The 20,984-nt window shown below is 37.1% G+C and overlaps 1 protein-coding gene across 1 annotated transcript in view; it reads left to right on the top strand.

Moving 5' to 3' along the window:
- Window positions 1-20,984, top strand: part of Mcm2 (DNA replication licensing factor Mcm2) — an 83,306-nt gene that overhangs the window by 16,299 nt on the left and 46,023 nt on the right. The window contains exons 3-4 of the mRNA XM_089100549.1: window positions 16,142-16,308; window positions 17,671-17,762. Coding sequence (XP_088956675.1) covers window positions 16,142-16,308; window positions 17,671-17,762 — 259 coding nt within the window. The remainder of the gene's footprint in view (window positions 1-16,141; window positions 16,309-17,670; window positions 17,763-20,984) is intronic.

The raw sequence follows: 20,984 nt of genomic DNA, 5'->3' as shown, positions 1-20,984 counted from the left end.
AAAAAGACCCCCTAATAGTCATAGAGCTTTAATTAAAATCACACCATCAGATTCAGCGTATCAGAGAACCCTACTATAGTAGTTTCAAGCTCCTATCTGCAAAAATGTGGAATTTTGTATTTTTGCCAGGACAAAGATCACGGATGCGTGTTTATTTGTTGTTGTTTTTTTCCAGGGGTGATCGTATCGACCTAGTGGTCCTAGAAAATTGCAGGAGGGCTCATTCAAACCGAAATTGAAAGTTCTAGAGCCCTTTTTAAATGACCAAAAAAATGGAGGGCAACTAGGCCCCCTCCCAAGCTCATTTTTTTCCCAAAGTCACCCGATCAAAATTTTGAGATAGCCATTTTGTTGCACAGGGTTGAAAAATACAACAACAATATCTTTCATGCTAATTTAATCCCAAACAGTTCCTTGGGTTAGGTCTGAAAGTCACAAGCATTCGCTACTATCTACATATAGTATTGGTTATTGGGAAGTATACAAAAGTTTTCAGGGGGATTTTTATCTGGTCCTTGGGTGGATGGGTCGGAGGTTACGTGGGAGGATCTTTCCATGGAGGAAGTTTTCATGGGAGAAGGGACATTGCTATGAAAGGGGCGCCAGATTTCCCAGCATTATTTAAAAAAACGATCATAAAAAAAAAAAATTTAACTGAAAGTAAGGAGCAACATTATAACTTACAACGAACAGAAATTATTACGTATATGATTGGATTTGCCCCCTAGTCATTACCTCGCTCTTTACACTAAAGTTTTTTTGTACTTTCATCAGAGCTATTTATTCTAATTAACGGCTTTCGTGATTAAGGGGTCATTCTAAAAGAATTAGAAGAAAATTTGAACTTTAGCGAAAAGAGCGAGGTATTGACTAGGGGGCGAATCCCATAATATACGTAATAAAAACTTACGAATATAGAAGTTCGTTACGTAAGTTAAATCGTAAGTTACGTCACATCAAAATTTCGAGAAAGCTATTTAGCCTTATTCCGTATATGAAAGGGGCTGTCCCCTCCTCAACGCCTCGCACTTTGCGCTAAAGTTTGACTCTGTCTCACAACTTTATTTTTCAAAACAATAAAAAACTTTAGCGTAAAGAACGAGGCGTTGAGGTGAGGTCAGCCTTTTTCATATACGGAATAATGCAATAATGCCCCCAGGGCATAAATTACAACGCATGCCCCCGGGCCTTGGGGGGGATGTGTTGACCCCTGGAGTTTTTGTTACATGATCTTTGAACTATTTTTTTAACAAAATTGCTACCTCAAAATTTTTATTGGACGTATGTGGTGAAAAAAGGGCGTGGGAGGGGCTAGCTGCCCTTCGATCACTTTTGACTCTTAAAAGTGAACTAGAACTTTCACTTTTAAGAGCCTCAAAGAACTTTCACTTTTAAGACAATCAAATGAGCCCTCTCTGAAGTTTAGACGAGCATCTTTTTCCATAAGGACCTTATATGTCCTAAGGACATAACTTACAATGTCTGCCCCCGGGGCCCTAGGGGGTTGTGTCGACATCGGATTTTTGTTATCTGACCTTTAACTATTTTTTACAAAGAGGCTATCTCAAAATTTCATCGGATGTATTTGGGGAAAAGGGCGAGTGGGGAGGGGGCTAGCTTCCTTCCGATCACTTTTGACTCTTAAAAAGTAAACTAGAACTTTAAATTTCCATTCAAATGAGCTCTCTCTGAAGTTTATACAAGCATTCCTTCTATAAGAACCATATATACCCCTAGGGCATAATTTACAACGCCTTTCCCCGGGCCCTGGGCGGTTGTGTCGACATCGGAGTTTTGTTATCTGACCATTGAACTATATTTAACAAAATGTCTATCTCAAAATTTTTAACTGATGAATTTGGGGAAAAAACGGCATGGGGGAAGGGCTAGTTGCCTTCCGGTCTCTTTTGATTCTGAAAAAGTGAACTAGAACTTTTAATTTTCAATCAAATGAGCCCCCTCTGAAGTTTATACGACCTTCCCTTCTATAATAACCATATTTACCCCCAGTGCATAACTGAAAACGCCTACCCCCAGGCCCCGTAGTTTTGTTATATGATCTTTGAACTATTTTTAACAAAATGGCTACCTCAACATTTTTAACAAAATGGCTACCTCAACATTTTTATCGGATGTATTTGGGGGAAAAGGGCATGGGGGGTGGGGGGCTAGCTGCCCTTTGATCAATTTTGACTCTAAAAAAGTGAACTAGAACTTTTAATTTTCAATCAAATGAGCCCTCTCTGAAGTTTATACGCGCGTCCCTTTCATTAAAACCTTATATGCCCCAAGTAGGCGCCGCGCCGATAAGGGAAGGCCGGTGGCGGTGGGTGATTTTTTCGCGCCGCCGCCGATTAACGTTGACCGCAAACATTAATGTTTTCATCAGTCTTTCTCAAATCCCAGCTTGAGTTTACAACAGATTCGGGCCTATTCATGAGTTAAAAACTTCGCAAGTCGCTGGCTGGACGCTGGTCTTCTTCGTTATTCATCAAGAGAAGTAGAAATCTGGTAGAAACGAAATGGTTGTGGCGTTTGAGAACCCTTGCATAAAAGTTGAAATGATTGATAATAGATTCGCCGTGGCACTCAATAAGACTCAAGGAATCGAATTAAAAGGGAGTACACACAAAAGCCAAATTAGGCCAGTAACCTATAAGAAATCCTGGGTCTATCAAAATATTTCTATGGTTTCCCAGAGAACTGGATATCATTTTCTTCTGTGTCCACTTTAAATTTAAAAAAAAAACTTAACTTTTTGGCATCCCTGCCTTCAATAAAAAATAATCGAGATATTTTCATTTAAAAATAAAAGCCCCCTACCCGTCCCCCCTTTGGATACAACCTTGATAGAATACCGTCTCTGCTTTAAATAATAAAAAAGAAATTTTGGCATCCCTGCTTACAATAACAAAAAATTCGAAGCATTATAATTTAAATATGACAATTCCTTAACCCCCCCCCTCTGGATACCATTTTGATAGGATACCGTCTCTGCTTTAAATTAAAAAATAATTAACTTTTTGGCATTCCTGCTTTCAATAAAAAGAAATTCGAGATTATCATTTAAAAATTACAAAGGTCGAGCAACAAAAATGTTGAAATTATTCAGATATACCTCAAATTACTGGAAAACGAGTCATAGATTCGCCGTGGCATTCAGTAAGATCCAAGGAATTAATTAAAAGGGAGCACACACAAAAGCCAGATTAGGCCAGTAGCCTATGAGAAATCCAAAAATACCCAAGACAATGAACAAGTCCCAATGGGGGGGCCCTGGGTCTATCCAGACATTTCTATGATCTCTCATGGAATTTGGTGTAAATTTCTTCCATGTCTCCTTTAGATGAAAAAAAAAATTATCTTTTTGGCATCCCTGCTTTCAATTTAAAAAATTGTGGTATTACCATTTAAAAATGATAGCACGAGAAAAGAAAAGCTCCGACTTTGCGATTGACGCAACAAAGAATCGTCGCAAAATTAATTCAAAGTCAGCCGAATGCCTTTGCTAGCTGCAGCGTGCCGGCGGTGTTGCGACACTTTGGCTGCTCTCTGATCACTTTTAAATTATAAAAGTGAACTAAACTTTTAATTTCCAATCAAAAGAGCCCTCTTTTAAGTTTATACACGTATCCCTTCCATAAGAACCTTATATACCCCCTGGGCATAACTTAAAACGCCTGACCCCGGGCCCTTGGGGGGGGGGTATGTGTCGACTCGGAGTTTTTTTATCTGACCTTTGAACTATTTTAACAAAATGGCTATATAAAAATTTTTATATGATGCATTTGGGGAGAAAAGGGCGTGGGGGGGGGGGGGGCTAATTGTTCACCGATCCATTTTGACTCTATAAAAGTGAACTAGAACTTTTGATTTCTAATCAATAGAGCCCTCTCTAAAGTTTATACGAGCATTCCTTCAAGAAGGCCCATGTATGCCCCAGGATAAAAATTGCAACACCTCTTCCTAGATCCTGATAGCTTTTGTTGACCCCAGAGTTTTGTTATATAACTTTTAAGCTATTTTTAACTAGATGGTTATCTAAAAATTTTATCGGATGTATTTGGGGAAAAACGGCTTTGGGGGGCTATTTGCCCTCCGATCACTTTTGACTCTTAAAAAGGGCACTAGAAATCTCGATTTTCAGTCGAATGAGCTCCTTTTGAAGTTTATACGACGAACCCTTCTATATGAAGTGCCTCTGAAAAAAACAAACAAAAGAACATTGGAGTCGTATAGCCTTTACTATAGGCAACGCTATAGCATTGCCTCTGATAAGTTCAGTTACTATTGGCTATAGTTGTTTTTTTTTAAATAAACTTCTTTAACATTATAATAAATCCTATATGGTCTAGTGGTCTAGCTTTTTTATGCTCTTTTATAATTCATATAAAATACCTTCGGGGCCCCTTTAAGGGCTCAAGATGCAATTTGCGACAGAAGCGATTATTGAATTACCAAAGATTACCAAATGATGTTTTCACTTTCATCCTACCTAAATTATAGTGCCACCTAGAAATTTACCGATAAAACCTTTTCAGAATGAAGTTTAAGCCCTGAATTCATTCCTGAAAGCAGGGGCGTTTGTTTTTTTTTTGGGGGGGGGGGGGCAGTTACCCCCCACCAACAATGTGGAGAAAAAATTATTATATATCCCATACCCCTTGAATATCCACATATGGACCCCTCTCCCCCCCCCCCCCAATAAAAATGTTGAAGATTTGCCCCTGCCTGAAAGTGTCATTCGCCAAGACCATCTAAACTAGCCAAATTTGCTTTCTGAGACAGTAAGTAGCCCTTCAACTAAACCTTCGCCTGTTTCTAACTTAGCCACTAGATAGTATTTCCTCTGGAATAATTTAAAAAAAATAGTAGTAGCCTACGAGTAAATACAGATCTTTTCTCCAATTATATTATTCTATGTGAATAAAAGGAAATTATTCTTATTTTTAACAGGTAGTGCTGTAGTATCATTTTATATCTTTTAAATTACAAGTCAAATAGTTCATCCAGAAATAAACTAAATTTTTAAAATAGAGTTGCCTACTTGCTCTATACTGATGAGTTTGACAATTCTAATTAAATAAGCTTTAGAATGTTTCATTTCTTTTCCTTTCTTTCGTAAATAAAGCTATAACTACTATTAAGACTGATACAACTCAAAATAAAAGCATGATCAAAAAAGAAAATTAAAGTTATTTCTTAGTGTAAGTTACCTAGTTACTTAGCAACAGTTTTTAGATGACGTCATTTTCTGACATTTGCAAACGCAAGAAGTCGGATCCAAAGGCTACAAGTTATACATACATGACGTCATTTTCGTGACGTCATATAAATGGCTATAAATAAGCTACAACACCATCAGAGTTCACAGTATCAGAATCAATTTGTTGCAGGATACATCACACACAATTAAATTAGTTTCATCAATTATGCAAGCAGAAAAGCCAGGACAGTCGAGTCGGTTTCTACAAACAAAAGAAAATTCCAATCCCAAGTTTTCTGATATATTGCAAACCGCCATTGATCTTTGCATCTTGGGAGACAGTGCAGAGGAATTCAAGCCAGCTGAATATGATAAGGAAGATTTATTCAGAGGTCAGTTCAAGTGGCAAGTGGAAAGTGATCGAGTGGAAGGTGAATTTGATCAAGTGGAAAGTAATAATGATGATTTATTGAGAGCTGTAAACAGCGTGTTAGGTGATGTGTTTCAAGGGGAAAGTGGTCCGCTCAAGGGGCAAGTGGAAAGTTATCAATTGGAAGGTGAGTTTGATCAAGTGGAAGGTGATGATGAAGATTCATTCAGAGATCCAACCATCATGTTTGATCAAGTGAAAGGCAGTGGAGTTGAATTGAAGTCAACGAAATGTGATGAATTACTAAAAAAGCTAACCAACGAGGATGATCTTAATAGCATGGAAGGTAGTAGTACAGATGAGTTGAAACCACCAAAAGATGATGGAGATTTGCTAGATGCTAGATTTGCTAGATGGAGCGTCTACGATCTTAGTAACTGCGAAGACAAGGGAGATAAATTGAAGCCACCAAAAGCAGGTAATGGAGATCGCTGTGATGGTGAATTTGTTAGTTTACGCAAAAACAAAGATACGATGGCTCAGGGAACATATCGAAAAAGGAAATTGCCATCAAACCACATTGAAGACCAAGTAGATGATTTTTCTTCAAATAATGAAAGCGGACTTCAGCCACTAAATAAAAAAAAGAAGAAGGCTACAGCTACTCAGGAAAAGAGTCGAAAAAGAAGGTCAAATAGGTACCGGAATAATAAAGAAGAGAAACCCTTACTAGATAAAAAAACAAGGAACGCAGAAAGCGCTAAGATGTACAGAATCAATAAAACGATTGACTGGAGACTTTTAAAGGAAGATATTAGCAAGATTGAAAAGGAAATTGCGGCTTTAGAAAAAGAGATAAGCTACTATAAGCTTCCCTTTTCTAATCCTGTAGTGACGCAGCAGGATGGATCTCTCATAGTTAATAAGGGACCCGAAACCCAAACCCAGCTGCAGCAACTCAGTCCAGGGCTTGAATTCTGGTTTCAGTGACGAGATTATGCAAAAAAGTTTGCATAAGAATCCAAACAAGCAGGAAAGGAGAAATTTCCCATTGAGTGATTTCAACTTTAGATCTATTTTTATCCCTATCGCTGGAATAGAAATAAAATTGTATGTTTATTTTAAACTTTTATAATTTTTTTTTCTTTTTGTTGAGGTCTTAAAGGTACCCTAGGAGCTATGGATAATTTAATATAACAAACACTGGATAGTTTTACAAACATTGGGAGGTTAGGTTATATTTGAAAATGACCCAAGAGCTAGTTTTTACGACAGTTTCCAAGAAATTCTATTCGGCTGTTGGACTATAGGCCCGAACGTAATAAAAGCTAGGATTAAACACAATAAAAACTAGGAAAGTAATGTTTTTCAAATAAAAAGGGTTTTCCCCCTTTAGATCCCTTCTTTCCATGCCCTTAACTGTGACTTCCCTATTCACCGACGTCTTCGCTTGGGGCCGGCGTTTCCTCCGTGGAAAATTCCAACCACCCACCCCCCCCCTTGGATAGTTCCCCCAAACGCAAAATTGAGTAGCCACAGAGAAAGTACAAAATAGGTACCTCAAAATGTCGATCAGATGCCCTAAGGGGTAACAAGAAGACAAGATATCAAAAACAGTTCCAGGACAGGGGCTGGTTGGTCTCCAATCACTTTCGACTATAAAAAAATGGACTAGAACTTTCAATTTCCAATCGAACGAGCATCCTTGGAAGTTTCTACGACCGTGACGGGGATGCTGGGGATGAGGAAGGGGCAGGACCTCTTGTATACGAAATAAATTCTGCTCATTTTGAGGTTTAATGCTACTTTTACTCTCATAATAACAGCGTAAACATCAAATATTCCCGGAAATCAAAAGAGATTATAAATCAATTTCTACATCCACCCCTCCCCATTCCTTAGAACTAATTATGTATTCATCCGAAGGCTCAATGAGAGTAAGAATATTTTGGTATTAAAATGCATACTTTGAGGCATCTGCTCCCCTCCGTAACCACGAAACAATCAGAGAACCCTGCCATAGAGGTTTACAGCTTTCAGCTATAAATATTTGGAATTGTATATTTATTGCCAAAGAAAGATCATAGATATGTGTGTGTGTGTTTTTTTTTTTTTTTATTTCCCCCAGGGATGATAGTTTCAAATCAAGGGTCCTTGAAGATCTGGAGAGGGTTCATTCAAACAAAAACTAAAAGTTTAACTGCCCTTTTAAGTGACCACACATAATGGAGGGCAACTAGCTCCTTCCCATGCCCCTTTCCCCCCTAAGACATCCGAATGAAATTTGGAAATAGCCATTTGCTTCATCATAACTAAAAGGCCCAATAAATATGTCTCTAGGGATGAAATGACCCCCCCCCCCTCAGTCCCTAGGGAAAGGACTGTAAGTATTGCAATTTATCCGTTGTTTACAGATAGTATTTGTTATTAAGAAAAATACGGATATTTTTCGCGAGGGGGAGGATTTTCCTCGGAGATAATTTTCCGTGGGGAGGAAATTTTCGGGGAGGATTTTCCTCGGGGATAATTTTCTGTGGAGAGGAAATTTCCGTGGAGGAATTTCCCGAAATTCAGATACACCTTTCTCTTAATTTGTCTTTCTTTGTCTTTGGGTGCACAAGTTTAGGTATGGAGAGAAGGTTACGGGGGAAATTTTTAGAGAGGATCAAATTGTCGGGCGGGATTTTTCCGTGGAAAATGTGGTAATGTCCACAAATGTGCTGCAGGGTGACATCACTCTTAGTTTCTGGTGTTTATTTCAATGCTTTATTTAACTAAAGCGATTTGATTCACAACACAGCAATATATTATTAGGTAGGGGCATTATGTCTTTTTTTTTTTGGGGGGGGGGGGTTAAGATGCCTAAGCGAATACGTCGTTTAATATGTGTATAAAAAAAATATTTCGACAATGATAGTCATCCCTGAGAAAAAGAACCCCATCAAATATTTATCAGGAGGAGGGCATGAAATATCAAAATCTAATCAAAAGGGCATCGTTTCCTCAGATTTCAAGGCGGATTCCCCGAACAAACCTTTTTTTTAGGGGTATCCCCCATGGACACTAGTAGGGGGCATCCTTCATAATGATTAACGCAAAATTATATGCCACTGTAGGTGATTTTTATCAAGCCTAACATGAATAAACTTAGTTAAATGAAGCTTAAAATAAATTAAATAAAAAAAAACAAGTTTTTTTTAACTGAAAGGAAGGAGCCACATAAAACTTAAAGCTAACAGAAATTATTCCATATATAAAAGGGGCTGTTCCCTCCTCAACGCCTCACTCTTTACGCTAAAGTTTGACTTTTTGTCACAACTCTACTTTTTGAAACAATAAAAACTTTAGCGTAAAGAGGGAGGCGTTGAGTAGGGGACAGTCCCTTTCATATACGGAATAATTTCTGTTCGTTTTAAGTTTCAATGTCGCTCCTTACTTTCAGCTAAAAAAAACTTGTTTTTTAAAATTTAATTTCTGATTGTTTTTCAACTAATGTACGTTTGAATTTGGCTCACCGTACATGAAAAATTAAAACAAAATTTACATATTAATTTTTGGTAGATTTATTCCGTATATGAAGGGTTGCACCCTCCTCAATACCTTGCTCTTTGTGCTAAGGATGTTAGCACTTTTAAGAAAAAGGTTCCTATTCTAATTAAACGGCCCCCGTGTTTCAGTAGACGCTCTTAAAAAATTGGGAAAAACAGTCAAATTTTAGCTTAAAGATAAAGATACTGAGGAGGGGCAACCCTTCATTTATGGAATAATTTCTTTTCGTTTTCCAAATAATGCCGGTAAATCTTGCTCTCCCTCTATGAAATATACCCCTCCCCCTCACGAAAAAATCCTATGTGGAAATTTCAACTGACGTAAAGTGCCCCCCCCCCCGTCAAATTCCTTCCAGACAGGTCCATCCTTGCTGAGAATCTCCCTCCCTGTAAAATTGCTTGCGGACGATTCAGTCTGAAAATATTTCCATACCGTTATTTCATTTGAATAAGACTTTAATCTCTAATCAGTTTCTTCATCACCTAGAAATGCCCCCTTCGGTGGAAATTATTTCCCAGAAATCTAAACACGCGGAAAAAAGACTCTGGATAATTCTACCGGATCATTTCCACATGAAAAATTCGGCAAAGAGAATGTAAGAAAATTAAAAAGAATTTCGCATAGTAGTTCTGTCAAATTTCCGGATCGCGAGAATTTCCAAATTTCCGGTAGTAGTGTTAGTAGTAGTATGCACGTATTAGCTTTGGTCAATTTATCTTCCCCTTTAAGCCTTCTCTGTAAGCTCTAACTTAATATCCAAATCTATTCTTGAGATATGCCCTTTTGACAATCTGCATGCCCATAGTGTGGATCGAGTGCAAAAAAAGGATCGAGTGCTCCACTGCGCCATATTATTGTCTCTGAATCTGAAAGTTCAACGGATGGTTTTTTTTTTATAATTTTAAATCAATTGCCTATCTCATAACTTTCGCCCCCTTTGGGCCAAAAGTGTTGTTTTACGCTACAAAATGCTACTCCGCTATAGCACAATCTTTTGTTGTTACTTAAATGGGTGAGTAGAACTTTCAATTTCCTTTCTAATGAACATCCGGGATTATCTTGAGGAATATTCGGGGGAGAAATTATCCGGTTGGGAATCCTCCGCGGGTGGGGAAGGGGCGTCTAACACCGTCAAACATGCTGTTTTATGCATCTTTTCTCAATGATGTTCCGTTTTTTCTCTCTCTTTACTTTAAAAATTGATAAAAATTCTCGCCCCTCCCCTTTTACATTTTTGTGCACGGGCACTAATGCTGTCGAAAATTTTCGCATATAAGCTTAAAAAAATTTGGTTACTTGATGATCCACCGAACAAGTATTACTATTCACAACCGTGCTATTATGAACGTAGTTGTTGTTAGCCAATTTTGATAAATATTGCCATGAGGCTTGCAAAAAAACAACAGTATGTCTCGTACAAAGTCAAGTTTTGATTTTGAGACACAATCCTCGAAGAAGCATACCCTTGCTGTAAATGTTACCTTTTTGCAGTAGGGTCTCGTGCGAACATTCTCGAACAGCTGATTGCAGGGGTGGAGAGGGTACCCGTGCCCCTCAAAGTACCATTAGATCCCCCTGACTGATTGTACCAAAAATTTCATAATAAAAGAACGATAGAAGGTCTAATGCATAGCTGGTTTGCTGGTTAGATGGCTCAAACACTCCCACCCACATCCCCCTAGCCTAAAAGAAAAGCATTGCCGCTGATGAGACGATACCCCCATAGTAGCGACTTCGTGTGTAGAATATGTCTAAAACTAGTTCATATAGTTAGAACTAGCATGTAACAATTCTCAATTCGGTTTTCAGGGGGATGTAATGGAGAGTGGTTCATAATTTAAGTGGCCAGCGTTTACTCCCCCCCTCCCGGAAAATGCACCCCTGGAAAATACCCCCCCCCTCCCCCCGTAAAAAATAAGGCCTTCCAAATTTGAGAATTTTATTTGAGTTTTTTTTTCCTTAGCTAGAAGAAATTCGTGTACTTGTGCATTATACGCCAATCACTCAAGTTTATGCTGTTTAAAACTCGAGAACAAACCGGTTTCTTAGTTTCTTTCTTTCATCTTAGCGCGAAACAAGACAAAAACAAGTAACAGAATAGATGGGACATATGTAATTTGTGCTATATATTTACACATAAGGGGGGGTAAAGTATTTGGACAGTTTGAAGTCAGAAAACAATTCTTACTTCATAATATGCAAAATATTTGTACCTAACACATTTTGTATTCAGGCCCACTATACTTTAACCCCCCCCCCTAATATGTAAATATATAGCCCAAATTTGTTTCTAAAGTAACGAAGAAACTAACACAGAAACTAGTTTGTTCTCGAGTTTTACACAGCGTAAACTTGAATGAGTGGCGTATAATACACAATTACCAGAATTTTTCATGGAGAGAGAGCCGGATTTCTCGGTTTTATTTAAATACAATCAGAAATTAAATAAAAAACAAGGTTTTTCAACTGAAAGTAGACTAAGGAGCGACATCAAAACTTACAACGAACAGAACTTATTACGTATATGAGAGGAGTTGCCCTTTCCACAAGATCTTGCTCTTTACGCTAAAGTTTTGACTTTATGTCCTAATTCTTCAAGAACGATTCCTGTAACACGATGGCCGTTTAGTTAGGATAATAAGTTTTGTTTTAAAATTCTAAAAAAAAAAACTAGCGTAAAGAGTCAGGTCTTGAGGAGGAGGCAGCCCCTTTCATATACCTAATAATTTCTGTTCGTTTTAAGTTTTGATTTTGCTCCCTAGTTTCAGTTGAAAAACTTTTCAAAAAGTTTCAGTTTGTTTTATTTAATTTCTGTTCGTTTTTAAATAATAGTGGGAAATTCGGCTCTCCCCATGAAAAATTCCGGTACTTGTATATTATACGTCACTCACTCAAGTTTACGAGTGTAAAACTCGAGAACAAACCGATTTCTTCGTTACTTTTGAAACAAATTTGGGCTATATAACTGCATATTGGGGGGGGGGGGGTAAAGTATAGCTGGTCTGCATGCAAAGTGTGTTAGGTACAATTATTCTGCATATTATGGACTAGGAATTGTTTTCTGACTTCAAACTGTCCAAACACTTTACCCCCCCCCCTAATAAGCAAATATATAGCCCAAACTATATAATTCCCGTTTACTCTGTCACTTGCCTTTGTCTTACCTCACGATAAGCGGAAAGAAACTCACTAAGTGACCAGTTTGTTTTTGCGTCTTACACAGCATAAACTTTAGTGAGTGGCGTATAATAGACAGATACCGAAATTCCTTCCTACTACGAAAAAAAAAACAAATAAAATTCTCAAATTTAAAGAGCCTTATTTTCCGGGGAGATATTTTCCGGGAGGGGTATTTTCTGGAGGGTTTTTTTCCGCGGGGGGGGGGGGATAAACGCCTAGAACCATAATTTATTGTCTATTAAAAAAATAAATCTGACAGAAGTAAAGGACGATGTTGAAACCTCATGACCCTCCCCCCCCCCGCCCCCCCACTCTCAAAAAGATAAATTTTCCCGAATTTTAGGGCATTTCTTTCGAAAAAGAGGAATTTATTACAACAACAACAACAAAAAAATACAGTTTTAGGACCATCCTAAGAAGTAATCAAATTTATCAGAGGGGGTGGCAAGACTAATTCTTATTCAAATTATCCAATAAATCTTTGCATTGCCCCCACTCCTAAAAATAATTCCCGTATATGTGCCTTTCCTCGAGATTACCTATAATTACGCAATTTTTTTCCAGACCAAACTTCTTTCATCGCGTCTAGTCCTCTTGAAGTAATATAACTTCGCTTTCCAGTGGTCTCATCTTCCAACTACCGACTTTGTGCTCAAAGCACCTTAAGGATTATGGGTAGTATTTACATTCTCTGATATTTACTGTCATTCCAGGATTAGTTAAATGACTTTAGTCATTTAGCGAAGGAAATAGAAATAAAAACATTTTACGCCCTTGGAGTCATCTCACGTCTATTTATACCTGAAAAGTGAAGTTTTTCGAGAAGCATCATAGTTTTGTCAGTGTTGCAATGTTAAATCATTGGCAGCGCAATAGCGCTGCCAAAGTAAAGAACGATGTTGATACAATGTATTATTTATTTTTTGTTTTGTTCTTCTTCCATACCAGGGCACTTCGTATCGAAGGAGTTGTCGTAGGAACTTGGAAAAGGGCTCATTCGATTGGAAATCGGAACGGCTAGTGCCCTTTTTTATAGTCGAAAGTGATTGGAAGGCATCTAACACCCCTTCCACACCCACCATTTCCCCAAACACATCCAATCAAAATTTTGAGATAGCCATTTTGTTCAGCGTAGTTGATTTCCAGATAAAATTATGTTCTTGAGGAGGACTCTCCCCAAAGCCCTCAGGGCAAGGGTTTTAATTAATGCCCAGGGGGCATATAAGAATGATATTGGCACAATGTATTATTTATTATTTTTTCCTTTAGACCAGGGACCTTTTTATTAAACAATCTGTTAAATAAACTTTGAAAGTGGGTAATTCAATTAAGTATTAGAGTGGCCTGTGACCTTTTTAATACTTGAAAACTATTGAAAGGCAACAAGCACCGCTTCCACGCCCGCCATTTCCCGAAACACGTCCAATCAAAATTCTGAGATAGCCATTTTGTTCAGCGTAATTGATTTCCAGATAGAAATTATGTTTTTGAGGAGGACACTCCCCCACAGCTCTCAGGGCAAAGGTTGTAAGTTATGCCCTAGGGGCATAAATTTTTTATAGAAAGCGTTGTCGTAGAAACTTCAGAAACGGCTCATTCGATTTGAAATTCAAAGGGCTAGTGCCCTTTTTAATAGTAGTGATTGGAAGGTAACTAACCCCCCTCTCACGCCCATCTTTTCCCCAAGCACATCCAATCAAAATTTTGAGATCGCCATTTTGTTCAACGTAGTTGAAAGTTCTGCAAATTAGGCCTTTTAGGATGACAACTCCCCACAGCCCTCTGTGGGCTGTTGGGGGCCATTCTATATTTTCTATATTTCAATCACAACGATCAATTACTTGTAACGTCAATCACAACGTTCCAGGCACAACCTTCCCTTAGATGATAGATGTCAGTCAAAACATTACTTTCCTTTTATATTCCCTGTTGGTTTTTCCATATTTCAATCACAACGTTCAATTAGTCGTAACGTCAGTCACAACGTTGCATACATAACCTCCCCTTAGATGATAGATGTCAGTCAAAACATCATTTCCTTTTTATAGTCCATGTTGGTTTTTATATATTTCAATCACAACGTTCAATTACTAGTAACGTCAGTCACAACGTTCCAGAAATAACCTTCAGTTACAGCATTTTTCTTTTGTATTCCATGTTGGTTTCTCTATGTCTCTGTGTGTTTTTATTTGTTTTTGTCTCTCTCTCTCTCTCTCTCTCTCTCTCTCTCTCTCTCTCTCTCTCTCTCTCTCTCTCTCTCCCTCTCTCTCTCTCTCTCTCTCTCTCTCTCTCTCTCTCTCTCTCTCTCTCTCTCTCTCTCTCTCTCTCTCTCTCTGTCTGTGCCTGTGTGTATGAGCGGCTGTTTGCTTGTCTTTCTCCCTCTGTGCGTGTGTGTGTGTTTCTGTCCCTCTGTGCCCGTGCTAAGCCCAATATGTTCCATGGTTTGCTCTTTGCTAGGTTTCAGCGATCTCTACAGCCATGATACCGATGAAACTTACATAGTTACCACCTAGCTAAAATAATGAAGATTATATGAATGAACCACAGGGTTCAGTTCCTTTTGGCTTGAGTTCGTTCTTTACTATAAAATAATTCAATTCACAAATCAAATTTTTTGTTAAAAACTTTTAAAAAATTACTAAAAAAAATCCTATATAACTATAACTACATGCTTTTATAATGTTAAAAATATTGTTTTGATCTTCGTATGCAAGATAAATGTATACGAAGTAACATTCATTGCTCCAGCGTTATACTAAAATACAGTTTTTTCGTAAAAAAATGATTTTACATTAATTTTCTTTGTTAATTACAAAAGGATTCTAAATACAGCAATTTTCTTTAAAATGAGCCGTTAAACAGCTTTCTATTATGTTACACTACTTTCATTTAAAAGACTCGTTTTGAAAATTTGCTTTTTATTCGTTATTACTATCACATTTGGGTTTATCCTGCGTATGAAGGGAAATACCCCCCCCCCCCAATCATTTTTAATAAACTTTTTTTTTTTTACTATAAGAGGACCGGGCACCCTTCAGCATACATATTGCATGTTTGCTCCAATGTATTCCTCTTAATGAAGGGTTATTTGGAGATAAATGTCCATATTCATCTATAGTCCACATTCATCTAAAGGACCTCTAATAGAAGTTTGAAGTTGTTTCTAAATAAGAAATTGCTGACGATTCTAGCACCTGCCCCCACACAAACATCCATTAACCTCCTCCCTAATAGTTGATGCGTAACTATACAGTGCTGGATTACTATTGGTATGGCTGAATATACGGTATGTAGTAGCTATTCATTTTGGTTAGGTAGTAAAAGTGTTTAGGTATAATTATGCCATTGCGTGGAAGTATGGTCTTTGACATTGGGAGGCTATGTAGATAGCTTTTTGATAGTTGAGAACTTTTGGCCATCTCAGTTGGCCTCTTTTTGCGTTTCGTCTTCCTTTCTTTTGGAGAAACTTCTGATAGTCTTGTGAGGATTGCATCTGAGTGCTCCTACAGTAAAGCTGGTAACTATTCACTACATCTGGTATTTGTAAGCAATTCTAATGATATCGGTATCCGTCTTAAGAGGTAAATTAACATTCTGAATAGATATCACTTTTAAAATGATAACAGGTTTTTATTCATATAAGAAAACAGAATCATCAAAATGCGCACTGCCCAACACTGACTCCCCAATTGCTCATCGTGTAGTATACATCATATAATTTGTACAGCTTTTTCATTAGCGTGGTGAAACAACATTTTTATGACTTTTCAGTTGCACAAATACATGAGCATGCATTATAAAACAAACAAATTGACAATTATACTTTTGATTTTTAGTGATTATCGGGCAATAGCCGGGCTTGACAGATACGATGTAAACGAGCTGGATGAATCTGAATATGACAACCTATCAATTGGCGATCGTCAGGCTGCTGAGGCGGCGTTACGAAGAAGAGACCGTGATGAAGGCAGAGCTGGCTTAAGAAGAGGCTTCATGTTTGATGGTATGTTTGTGTGAGAGGCTAGGACCCCCTTAGCATAAGGAGACTGATAAAATATTTCTACATTTGAAAAAAAGTTGTAATGCTGAAGGATTCAATTCTCCTCAAATAAAGCTCCTATTCTATACATTTAAGTGAAATACTAATATGAAAGTGGTTTTTGTTTGCAGCTCTCTGGTTGAAATTAAAACTAATATTTGTGGTGCCTAGTTTTTGAAAAAGAACCCCGGTTTGCTTCTTGGAGTTATTTATTTCGAGATTCCCAATTTGGGCTGATTAAGCTTGCCTGAAGTTGCGTAAACGTCACCAAATATGTCAACAAAAGATGTAGTAAGGAACATTTGAGTTGTTAAAGAATTGGCTATATCTCCCAAAAGCTATGATTGGTATTTTGTATAAATTCTACAATCAAAACCTTTAAGAATACGGAACAAAATAGAGACAATTTAAGAAAACTTGTTTTTTGGGTTCAAAAAAGGTAGTCAATATGGTAGGTAAAGAATATAAGTCGCAGTTTCTAAATGCCTCGTATTAAATTCTTTTTTTCTTTACCATAGGGTATTCATTCTAAATTGAATTCCAAAGGACTTGATAGAGAATAATTTGTAAAAAAATGGAACCGATAGTTTTGTTTAATGCTGTAAGGATAAAAGAACTTGTCATCTCAGTACTTGTGAGGATAAGGCCTCTTGCTCTTATGGGAACTTTAATATTGGTAGACACCCATAAATTGATACTGCAGAAAAAGAACTGCAATTTTCGCCTTTCGGTCATATATTTCCAGAGATAATGGTAAACTTGAGGCATTTAGAATACATTAGACACCTTTGAGTCCAATGTGTAGCTAAGGTATTTCAGCTGAATTAATATACATATTAGTAGACTAGAAATGATTAGAGCAGATTCAGTAGATTAATGACGAGTAGTAATTTAATACCATTGAAATTATTTACTTATAATTGGAGGCTTGAACGGATTCTCGTTTGTTCATCTTGTTGCCCCTTTTGCATTTCTTCTCCTTTTCATTGGAGGGTGGCTCTTCTAACCCCGTGTTTTTGCATTCCGAGTTTTTCTTAGAGCTTTGAATTTTTAATTTCTCGTTTTTTGTGTGGTATTTTTGTTCAATTTTTTTTTTACTTCTTTTTTTTGGTGGGTGGTGGTGGTTTCCTCTGTATATCCCGCTTATATTTCCTGTTTTCTCCTTGCACTGACTGTGGTTTATTAGTTTAGTCTTTTATATGCTTCTTAATTTGTTAGCTGGCTGAAGATTTTTCTCGGGTCTCGCTCCTTTTTTGTTCTCATTGTTATGACTAGCCAGGGTGATCTTGTGAGTGAATTTTTATATGTTTTGCTTCTTCTTTTTAGATGAAAGTGATGCTGAGTCGGATCGTCCTACACGAAGGCGACGAGTCGCTGAGCAAGCAGCTGAAGGTGATAACATACAGCCCCAGGATGAAGTAAGTACAAATGAGCGCTGATTAAAGGAGTATCGAATTTGCTGCATGCTTTTGCTGGAAAGCACACCCGTACAAAAGACATAAAATTTATTTTTCATAGATATTAAATTGGAAATGGTTGATATAGCTTTTGGTTCGACTCTATCACTGTGTGCCGCCAGGGAGGCCCATTACTGCTGCTACTACTACTAACAACTCACTGCAGCACAAAGCTGTCTGAGGCTTGCACAACTGTGAACGCTCCTCGTCCACCCCAGTCTGTTCAAAGCTGCACTCTTTACCTAATCCCAAGAATTCTTCCTTAAATCCTTCCTTATGACCTGTTCCCACCCCATTCGGGGACGACATGCTTTGCTTTTGGCTCCAGATGGATGACCGAAATAAACAATCTTTAGCTATCTGTTATTCTTCATCCGCAAACTGCGTCCTAGCCATATCAATCTCTCTTTTATTATAGCTATGGAAAGTAGGATAGAACCAAATTTTCTGTACAGCTTGTTGTTTGACATACGGTCAGTCAAACGGGTACCCAAAACTCCATAGACAGTTCCTCGAAAAAAGACAACAAATCCTCCTCTATCCTCCGAAGCGCCCATGTTTCAGAACGAATACTTCACTGTAATTAATGTTGAAACCCATTGACGTTTCTTTTATCTGATAAACAGGGGAAAATATTTTTTTCTTGGATTTTTTTAAAATTGGGGGCTGAAAACCTTCAAATTGGGTTTTCGACTGTAGTAATTGTATTATATTGTGTCGGATTAACGACGCTTCTTGACTGCTAAGGTCCTTGCGTCGGCCCTGCAGTGTGTTGCTACAGGTGAAGACTATTGTGATTCTAGGGGGTGCACTTTTGATTTCAATGGTGATACGATGCCATTTTGAGGGATTTTTATCCCTTTTTTTTAGTTTCCTTAAATTCGTTTCGCAATAAATCTCATTATCCTCACTGGAGAGGTTTTTTTTTACATAGGATTTTTTTTTTTTTTTTTTTTTTTTTTTTTTTTTTTTTTGACTACAGGCTGGGGTTCGCTCTTACTAGGCTGCAGTTATTGCTGCAACCATGATATTATTTTCCCAAAGCAAAATATATTTATCTCACCATTTCTTCTGTAAAGGATTGCTTTCCTCCTAAAGCACGTCTATCTGAATGTTCATGCTTAGACTCAGGTCTGACCAGACATATTGGCTAAGCCAGATCTCGTTCAAACGTGGAATTCAGTTCTTGGATTAAACGAGCTACAGCCAGTTCAGTAACATAGAACTCTGTGTGTGAGTTTGTACACGAAGTTCATAATTAGGGTTGAAATGCAATATTCACGGTCATCTCTAGCTAGACTTTACGTTCACATATGGGAAATCTGTGCAGATGTCTGGCCAGACATTCATGTTTAATAATGGCATTCTAGCTAAATATGGATATAATTGCAAAATAATCGGCTTTCATGTCTGACATTATCCCTCTGTTCCTGATCCATTTTTGTGATATAGTCAATGTTCTTTCTCAAATTATTTGCATGTTTAAATTTGATAAATATTTTGTTGCAAAATTGTTAATACTTTTAAACACTATTAGGATAAAATTAAAGTCTTAAGCACTATTAAGCGGCCGAGTCTTATACAACTTTTAAATAATTTGTTGTATTCTGCCAAGTAATATACAATACATTGTTGCTTTGAACCTTTGATAATACCCTAATGAAGCGATTTGTTTTCGCTTACAATTTTGATCTCCTTTTAATTGGTAATTTGTGAAAATTGGATTGCGCCTAGATGTAATTTCAAAATTTGTTTTCAAATTTGCTAGAAAAGCGCTGAACTTTATGAGAAGACAGGGGAATAATTACAAGGTCAAATTGAATATCTAATAAATTTTATAATTGAATAAGCAGGAAAGTGCAAGGTGTCTGATACAAAGTAGGGGCTAGAGTTACTTCTTAACATCTCGAAGGGAACAAAAAATGATTGATTCAGTTTATTCATCTGATTCAGTTTATTCATCTCTAGGCAAAGAACATCAGCTTTTTTCGGCAAACGAATATGGATAGAATCATTCAAAAACAAGTTAAAGGTACATTCTTTAATTTGTGAGACGGCAAAGAAAATCCAAATCCAGTCCCTGTATTTTGAGTGTACATGGAAAACATATTTTGAATTTGTACGAATTCACAAATAAAATGGAACTCTTTACATTGGCAAATCTTTGCTTACTATTCGTAACTACATTGTGTATTATTTTATTGACGGTGATGGTTAATGAGTACTTTGTGGATAATTTGACAGCGTTGGCAGTGGATTTAAATGTCAATAATGGTATTAATATTTAGGGGACCATGTATAAAATGGAACTCTTTACGTTGACAAATCTTTGCTTACTATTCGTAACTACATTGTGTATTATTTTATTGACGGTGATGGTTAATGAGTACTTTGTGGATAATTTGACAGCGTTGGCAGTGGATTTAAATGTCAATAATGGTATTAATATTTAGGGGACCATGTATGAAAGTAATTTTTTAGATATATCCTTTTGAATTTAATTAATAAAAGCTGAATTCCTGATTCATGGCTGCAATTTTCTAACACCGGTAAGACACATCTGAAACTAATTTATGATGAGACGTAGAACGAATTTAAACTTAGCTGCAAACAATAAAGCAAACGAAGCCAAGTGGACTTGGTTTGCTGTTTTATTAATGGAGTTTGGGTATTTCGAGCACTTTAGTTACTATCGAAATACCCAAGTCAATATGTGATTGAAACTGAGTTTCGTTTACCTTAATATAAAATGAATAGTATAATAGAAAAAGAGATTGAGAAACATTTGCTTTTAAGGCTATCGTGGAATACCCGGTTGGATTGATGAAGGGACTATTCATTTAAGGAGTAATAAATTTTAATGAACTCAGTTTGCTCTTTATAGAGCTTCATTTTTTTGCTGAAAACAAGGTCTGCTAATCTGCTTTCTGTGATCAGTTTTTATGTCTTTCATATTATTATTGGCTACGTTATAGTTTTATAATTTTACGTTATAGTTATAACGTAACTATAGGTACATAGTTATATAGTTATAATGTTGTAGTTTTTCCTTTTTCTCGCCTTTTTTTTCGTGTACTATTTTCTTATATATCTTGTGGCGTCGTTGTTTTTATGATTCTCTCATAAAATGATTTATGATTATGATGATATGATTTATGATTTCCTGATAATATCATGTCCTCC

The sequence above is a fragment of the Artemia sp. Qi Xiang Cuo genome, chromosome 14, assembly GCF_049724085.1.
Source record: "Artemia sp. Qi Xiang Cuo chromosome 14, ASM4972408v1, whole genome shotgun sequence".
NCBI classification, from domain to species: domain Eukaryota; kingdom Metazoa; phylum Arthropoda; class Branchiopoda; order Anostraca; family Artemiidae; genus Artemia; species Artemia sp. Qi Xiang Cuo.
Note: the sequence above shows the minus strand (reverse complement) of the source record. Positions and strands in the feature narration are given on the sequence as shown.